The following is a 9,143-nucleotide window of genomic DNA, read 5'->3' on the forward strand; positions in this document are numbered from 1 at the left end:
AAGTAGGTTTATTGTATCTTCTTTTATCATCGAATATAAATCTTTGAAATTGTAAAACAAATTCACTATCATGAATAGTTAAATCTCTGAGCATCCGATATTTCTGTGCATATGGATTGACTTCCCTTAATAATTTTTCAATATGCCTTGTCAACTGAAGATTGTCTAAATTCATGCGTAGTTTAATAGCCTCCTCAACACTGTCATAAATATATATTTGTCCATTCCTTGGAGCATTGGTTGCTGAATTTAGGGATGTTGTCGCATGGTGATATACTTGTCCTTGAATTTTTATCAACGGTGGACCTCTGCTTTCATCTTGAAGAAATTTAGCACTAAAAGTGGCAAACGCAAATGATGAATTGTATACACGGATATTTTGCCTAAATAATTTTGCTTCTTGCTCATCAGAAAGAAGTAAGTTTTTCAAAAATAAAGGATATTCATGCAGCGGAGGTATATGTATGTTATCATTATGGCAGCAAGAATTAACAGAGCGCCCTTTTGCAGAAGCAAATCTCAAAGCTCCACAATAACTGCATTTTGAAAACATTTTGCCAAGACTATGTTTTGCCACTTTGATAGGTAACAATTTCGATAAATCACCAGCAAACTCATGTTGTTTTGATTTTAAAATAGGTGGATTAGGATTTTGGTCCATATCATTGTCAACATTGCGAAAGCGAATTGGTACAGTGTGCATTCCAACCACATTTTCTGTATTTACAGGTCTGGTTTGATGTGGGCAAATGAAAGTCGATGTTGTTGCGACTGTGTAGCAATTACACACATTCTCTTTTAGCTCAACCTTTGTTAGTTTAACTTTTTTTTTGTTAGTTGAATCATCATTAGGTTGTATAAGCAAAAGAGCATTATTTTCTTCTATACTATGAAGTTTACGTTTTTCCCGCTTTCGATTAGCTTTCGCATTGAGTTGCGACTTTTTAGTAATGTTAGGTCTTTTCTTTTTAGGCATTACTTGTAAATAAACAAATCGAATTAAGATTTAAAACCAGATTAAACTTACGAATTAACGTTTTAGAAAACAAATAATCAGATTAATCAATATATCAATACGAAATAAGTTGAGATGTTGTAAAACTGAAGAATGAAATTCTAACTATTTTGTGATTGGTTGCATCTCTGAAAAAGAAAATTCAGACTTGTAAATCGCTTTTTTAAGCTTGCCGTTTTCAGACATGTGATTGGCTGTTGTGAACGGCGGTTATTCTTCATTATTAACTGCAAAATCGTGCTTTAAAACTAAAATAAATAAAAATTTAAAATTATGTAAAAGATTTGAATGCCCTAAATGTCTTCCCTGAAAGATTCTGAATGAATTGATTCCTTAATCTTAGATTTTCATCACGTAGTTAAAAAGTTTTTCAGGGGACAAAATTAACTGCAAAAACTTTTTTTTAGAATAGAGAGATTTTTGTCCTGAAAAATAAAAGTGGAAAGAATTTTATTGAATATCTTTTAAGTAAAAATAGTTTAATATTGCGACTTTTAATTGGAAATAAAAACATTTAATACTTTATAATAGTTTGCATGAGTCAAACGCGCTTTAAAACTGTCCTCATTCTGACAAATGTTACATTTTAATAGGATTGTCACTCAACCTTGCATTCATTATGGATTCGTCATGCACCGCTCATGGCATCGACCGTCGGTTTGAGGTGGACAGAGACAACTGTTGATATTCAGAAAAAGATAAGTTTTCACTTATGAATGGGATGATTCAATTCACTAAGAAGCGAACCATCAGTCAAGAATCTGAAACTTCAACTTCAGCTGGAGTTTATAGTATCACAGCGGAAAAGCCTTCAACCGAAATTCAAAACAATAAATCTGAGGTTAACAGATAAGTTCACAAAAATCTTTGATATTTGCTGATTGTTCTGACTATTAAAGTATTAAATCTTCGATGTCATGTTGTTCAATTGGTATATAATTTTAAATTTCAAAAATTATTATTTTTTTTTTTGAAAATTGCATTACAAGTTAACGAATTACATTTCCCGTATGCCAAATTGTTAACTTAAATACGAAGCATCGATATATAAATGATAAGTGTGAGTTTTTTGACACAACTTAATTTTAAGGGTTTCCTACTTTTACAACAGGAATGAGTTCACGGTAAAAGTAAGAAAGTTGAATAAAGGAAAAGGTTACTCCAATTGGACCGTCTCCTTCTTTTGCAGTTATTGAAAACAGGCGCTATCTTTTGACAGTTGTGTATGTCTTATAAAGTTTGAAAAACGCTATTTTTATTTAGAGTTAATTTACATTCAAGCAACGTTTCTGTGCATGTGAGTACGAATATTGCTACTGATAATATTTGAAAGTGTGTAAAAGCAGAATTATTTAAACATAATAAGCAATAATTGTTTACTTATTTATAACCGATTTCACGGGCGTATTATATACCAATTGCAAAATATCTTTGAGCCAGACTGAATTACTATCAATTTGCTGGAGGATCATCAACGAAAACTACACGACACAACCTAAGCATTAAAAAGCACCTAGCCCCGTTTTTCTGGCTTCTATCTTTTAACAGCCATGGTAGGAAAGCCACGTTTTTTCGACCTCGATAAGACGACGTGGACAACGTCTCAGCTGGTATTCCTCTCTCCAAACTTCCACATCGCAACTAACGATAAGGACTTTCGACACGACAGATTTAATATGTACCTCGTTGCGTTTTGCACGCCGATTGTTTAATCGGGTATCAGGATCAAACTCACGACCCCCGGCCTTTACCAAATGCATCACCCACGCGCCTCCAATGAAAAACTTATTGCAGCTCGTAATTTACTTTGCTACTTTTTCGAGTCATACAATAAAATATGTTGCATCTGATTTATGGAAAACATGTCAAGATGTAAAAAATAAAATAATGATAGATAATCTTAAAAATTGATCTAAATTATTTCTTCTAGATGGACTCTGTAAATGTATTTTGAGTTGTCGTTGTTGATTTCAGATCAGCATTTTATATTATAAAATTATACTCATTATAGTTTTAAGCATTTCACCAGCTACGTAGATAGTAAATTTTGAAGAAAAACTAATCTTTATATTAAGTCAAATTATAAAAACATTGAAGGGATACATTTCGTTTCATATATGCAGCGAAGCGTAGTGAAATATTTTGTTCCTTTATTTCTTTGCAATCTTTTAAAGCTTGACAGTATTTTCTTTCAAATTTTTATTACTGACTAATTTTTTTAAATATCATTTCAGAAAGACTTAAATTTTACGATAAGACTTTATAAGGATTTTTCAATATGCATCTACAAGCCTCTAATTCCTTTGAAACTGATGCTTTTCTTTTGGTTTGGAGGTAAGTACATTCAAGTTAAAAAAATATTTTCAATTTTTAACTTATTTTTTTTACCACTGCCTAAGAGCATCATCCAAGACGTAATATAAGTACAAAATTAAGTATAAATGTACTATTTTGTAATTAAAAATGCACCAGTTACACTTTAAAAACAAATACTGCAAGCTTATTAAGTATGAATAGGAAAATTAATCTTCCAATTTGTTGTTTAATTATTTGCTAACCAATTCCTTATACACATAATTATGTATGTACAACTACATTAGATCAATACTTTAGTAACTCTCTAGTAAAACAAATTATTCATAAACTAAATATAGTAAATAAATATAAATAAAATAAAATGAAGTAAGTTAAGTCTTCGAATAAATTATTAATTGAAACATTTACTAAATATTCCGCTCTTCTTTTTGTTAAAACACTGTATGTTAATCTTTGAAACTCTTTGCCAGTATTTGCCGTTACAATTTACTGATATTTCAACTGATCTTTTTATTTATTTTAGTTGAAAAATTTCATATGTTATAATTAATCGAACATATTAGATAATTTTATTTACAATTCATTGATTTTATTTACAGCTGGAGCTTTTCTAGGACCATTTATAACAGTCTACTTCAAACAACAAGGAATTTCGTTGGGAGAAATATCCATAGTATTCATAATATCACCAGTTGCCCAATTTCTTGGAACTCTCCTATCTGGAGTCGTTGCGGACAAAATAGGAAGATCCAAACCAGTATTGGTTTTCAACCTCATCCTCACGATGCTTATCCTCATAAGCATTCTCCTCATTCCCAAAATGGACGTGGTGAACTGCGATTCCCAGCCCATCAACCTCAAATGCCACCCTAAGCAATTCGACAGGCTCATCACCAAGACGAGCTGCGACGTTGTGGAAGACATCATCGAAGTGAATTCCTGCAATGTGCAATGCCCTGAAAACGTCACCGAACACTGCAACGGGCAGAACTTGATCTGCGACATTTTTGCCGGAAAAGAAGAGCGGCGAAATTTTTCCCTGTCCATCCACGTCAACGGATCTTCCCAAGTTAAGGATCGTTGCTATTACAATGTCAGTTACATGTCCCGTGAGAATGAGACGTACTCCTGGTGCGATGTCCCACACAAAATGTATTGCCGAGTGTCCTGTTACGTGAACTCTGGTGTCAAGTGCTCTGAAGAAGTGAGCGATAGAGATTTGTTAATGATGGTCAGCATGGTGCTCTACATCTTACTCATGGTCGTTTATTCGAATTGTTATCGCTTCATGGATGTGACATCTATGTCTTTAGTAAAAGAACACAATTCTGACTTTGGTAGAGAACGATTTTTTTCCATAGCAGGTGTCCTAATCATCACCCCGATTGCGGGCTATATTGTAAAAGTTACGACACCCAAAGGTGGAGAGAGGAACTACAATTCGGCGTTTTACTTCTACTTTGCAATCCTCCTACTTATCCTGCTCATCGTTACGAAACTGGATGTTCGAATCAACACTCCAGGAAAGAAATTGGGGAAGAAAACATTAACTTTATTGAAAAACCCAGACGTTGTTTCGTTCGCTCTTGTCGTTTTTACTCTCGGGACAGCCTGGAGTTACACAAAAAACTTTCTCTTCTGGTACTTGGAGGAAATGAAAGCCTCCAGTATTTTAATGGGCCTCATCCCAGCTGTCAGTGCTTTATATGGGCTTCCTTTTCTTTTAACTTCCAGTTGGTGGGTTAGAAAGATAGGCGCTACTCAGATATTCATATTGGGTCTGGTAGGGTATGTAATTAACTCTATTGGCTATTCGATACTGTATGATCCCTGGCTTTCTCTTATATTGGAATCCACTAATGTGTTGACATATCATTTGCTGTGGGTTGCTGTTGTCTTACACAGTCATGAGATAGCTCCTGAAGGAATGACAGCGACTGTAATTTCTATTGCTGGTTCTATTCATTATCATTTGGGTAAAGTAACTCCAAGTGTACTACTATGCGATAAAAAGTTAATTACTTGGTTTATTTCTTAGAGACGTAGAGAATAAAATGAGGATTATTTTACAGAAAATAGTATAATATTGCAAACATTAATTTTTCTATAACTTACGTTTAAAACATACCAACTTCAAATAAGTTAAACGGGATGGAATTTACTTTGAACTTTTAGTAAACAATAGAATCTGACCGATTTCGAATACGATTTCTAATATCAATTTTGAATAATATATAATTAGAAGTAAAAATGAATAGTTAGAATAGTTTTGAATAATTGGAAGTAAAAAATATTCGAAATATTGAATCACTTTGTCACATTAAAATAGGTACATTCCGTAAATTTCCATGGCAGAGTTATATATGCTTATTCTAATTCTACTCAAACGAATAGAAAAAAAAATAAATAAATAAAAATGTATAAATATATAAGTAGTGAAATTTTGTTGAAAAAATTTGCTGATATTTTATTTACTCTTACAAGTTAGTAATTTTATTTATTTTGAAAAAATACAATGAGAACTAAATGCATAAATATAGGAAAATCTTTTCATAAAAATAAAAGCAGAAACTTAATAAAATTATCTCCTTAAATTTTCGAAAACTGAGATTCTACTCAATGCAGAAATTGTTTTGAATTAAAACAATGAGTTTTGTAGTTAAACGCAAACTCTTCCTTGTAAAAGAAGAAAGGTTTCCTATAATTTTTGATATCTATGATTCCGTGTCTATTAAAAGACATTTTTCTTAAACAAATCTAAGAATATTAAAAGAAGCGTTTACAAGACAGCTTAATGCTTTTTCACACAATAAACGAACCAAGAAAACTTTAAAATATCTTGCGCATATCATAACATTCGTGCTAAGAGGGTAATATACTCTTGCTAATATTAAGGATATAAATATTCTTGTTTTATCAAGTTCTCATTTACCACCCAAATTTTATTTACTACTTATCTTTTACTTTTTCTTTCAATATCGTTTTTAGGAAAGACCACTGGCGGTTTAATTGGCGGTTTTATCATGGATACTTTCAATGGAAGAGTAGCATTTCGAGTGGTTGCAATCATCTGTACCTGTTGCGCTGTTATCTATTCAATTTATCTCATCATCAGGAGAAAGTGTTTCAGCGTCAAATACCCTGAGCCAAAAGGTATCTTGCTGCATTTGAGTGATATTTTTATTAAAATTACTGAAAACTAGGAAAAATTCTGGATTTAAAATATGTTAAAAGATATGCTCTAAAATACACTGGTGGACAAAATTAAGAGATGGAAGACATTTTCCCAAATATCTCAAAAAATACTGAATATAAATAAATGAAATTTGGTATGGATATAGCTTATTCCATGATAATAAAGTATGCAAAACAAAAATGAAAGCGTCATGCACTGGCAAGACCTATTGCCAATAAATCCAATGTAGTCTGAACTTAAGGATGAAAGATGACAATAAAAGTGAGACTTGTACAGTGTGTGTTTCCTGTAGTATGGCGTATGGTCACCCCTGACAGACAGACAGCATACACAACGAGTATGCATGCTATTAATAAGGGAGTTAAGGAGGACTTGTGGAAGACCCTCCCATTCTTCCACCAGAGCAATTTTTAACTCCAGAATGGTTCTGGGGGAGGCTGGCGTATCGCAATAGCTCTCCCAAGAGCATCCCAAGCATGTTCAATGGGATTCAGGTCAGGGGATTTGACTGGCCAATCCATTCGTTGAATATCCTCGCTTTCCAGATACTCATCAACCATGAGAGCCCTATGTGGTCGCGCATTGTCGTTCATAAAAATGAATTCAGGGCCAACAGTGCCCTTGAAAAGACGCACGTAGGGCTTTAGGACCTCCTGCCTGTACCCCTGGGCACTCACGGAAAAATTGTCAAGCACGTGGAGCGGTGTGCAGGAATCTTGTAAGTGCGAATGAATGTGCTAAAATGCTTTCCATCTCTTAATTTTGTCCACCAGTATATGTAAAATATGTTTAATTTAACTTCTTTTATAATTTCTTATAATAATTAATTAATGTTAAATTTGATTTCTATATTTAAAAGGTGAAACAAGTCAAACTAGACGTCAGACATGGCCAAATACCAATATTTTTTAAACCCAAACATAAAAAATTTTAAGTGCATCGTTTTTAAATAAGTAAAATACATGAAGAAATGATTTTTGACCCTGATGATTCGCATACCCTGATTAAAAATTTAAATTTTAACGGTTAGCTTTAATTAAGCAAACTTTTGAAATAAATTTTTTTTTAAATTTATTTTTAATCAATTTTTAATGATATTGCTAACTTTATCATTATTAATTGTTTTATTCTTGCACGAATTTTCAATAAAATTGAAGCATTAAATTAACTTTGAGCTTCTTGATGCTGTACATTAACTTTTATACAGTTTAGAAGAATCATTTTAAATTCGAAGGCAGTCGTAACCGAAAACATTTTGTCTCCAACATAATGTTTAAAATTTATTTTCTCTGAATGTAATGTCCCATGTGTTAAAATTTGAACAAAAAATGCAAAATTGAAAATGAATATTTGCAGAAGTATAAAAGATAAAGTAACTAAATTAAGTATGCAATATTTTATTCCTTCATTTATTTTGTTTAAAGCTAATTACTAATTAATTGAGTTTAATTATCTAATTGATCAAAACTTACCCAGCATTTGTGATATTTATTGATCATTATTTGCTCCCGTTCAAATTAAAATATAAAATGGGTTAGTTTACTATTCTATTAACAAAGTATTTAATAATTAGTAATGTTTTATTCGTTATATCAGGTAAGCACACGAATCAACCTGAATAGATGGCATGTGGTGGCTACATCACCCAAATTAGTATTACTAATGTTATCTGAAACTACGTATTTAGTTTATTTATAATTGGATACCTGAAAGTGACGCCATCGTAGGTAAATCCTGGCATTCATAGATTCAGTGTTCGGTTCAGCCATGACAACCAGGTTCGATACGCACATGGGGTGTTGCGGCAAACACTAACTCCAATTAGTTTGCGCCACCAAAAGTATTCAAAATATGTAGGTTACTCTGAGTATGGCAAGAGAAAAAAGAGAGAACTGGAAATATCGTTGAATTGGCTTTTTGAAATATCTTTGGAACGCTGTGTTTTGTTTTGTTTTTTGTTGTTTTTTATTTAAAATAAATGTTTTGTTTTGCCTGTTTTTAAACGTTATCAATCAATAGACAAGATGCCTCTCACAAACACAGTCAATCCGGTTAGGAACGACATTTCTGGCGCCCCCGGGTGGGCGGCCTTGTCTTAAGGATTGGTAAGAAAGGTAGGCGAAGATTTATTAATTTCCATTTTGAAGATTAAATATTTGACAATTTGAATACTTTTGAAGATTTGAAATATATATATATTTATTTGAATATTTGATACCAGAACGGTAATTTATATGTGCTTAGAATCGATAGTTTTAGAAACTAAGAATTTGATATTAAGATAGTAAAAATGGAAATAATAAAAAGAAATAAAACCGCTCAAAGAGCTTCATTTACTAAGGCCTACAAGAAACTAGAAAATTTATTAATTGGCGATAGTGTGACGTATGACGAAATTGAAACGGATCTTTGTTTATTTAAACAAAAGGTAGACATTTTGGAAATAACTCATAATAGTTATTTAGATAGTTTGCAAGATGAAAAAGAATTCGAAACTGAATATAATTCCGTTGAAGAATACAGAGAAAAAGCTTTGAGAATTCAATTAAAAGCTAAACGTTCCTTAGATAATTTGAAAAAGAACTCGTGTGAAAACGAAATTGTTACTTCCGAAAA

The 9,143-nt window shown here is 32.2% G+C and overlaps 1 protein-coding gene and 1 long non-coding RNA gene across 2 annotated transcripts in view; one reads left to right on the forward strand and one right to left on the reverse strand.

Annotated features, from left to right (window-relative positions):
• The window catches only part of LOC107446889 (major facilitator superfamily domain-containing protein 6), a gene marked incomplete at its 3' end in the record, with an annotated part of 19,004 nt that extends 12,520 nt beyond the window's left edge, over positions 1–6,484 (forward strand). The window contains 4 exon segments of the mRNA XM_043038997.2: positions 1,609–1,856; positions 3,250–3,349; positions 3,931–5,307; positions 6,320–6,484. Of these exon segments, the coding sequence (XP_042894931.1) occupies positions 1,728–1,856; positions 3,250–3,349; positions 3,931–5,307; positions 6,320–6,484 (1,771 nt within the window).
• The window catches only part of LOC139424999 (uncharacterized), a 45,815-nt gene that overhangs the window by 6,239 nt on the left and 30,433 nt on the right, over positions 1–9,143 (reverse strand). The window lies entirely within an intron of this gene.

The sequence above is a fragment of the Parasteatoda tepidariorum genome, chromosome 2 (genome assembly GCF_043381705.1).
Source record: "Parasteatoda tepidariorum isolate YZ-2023 chromosome 2, CAS_Ptep_4.0, whole genome shotgun sequence".
Taxonomy (NCBI): Eukaryota; Metazoa; Arthropoda; class Arachnida; order Araneae; family Theridiidae; genus Parasteatoda; species Parasteatoda tepidariorum.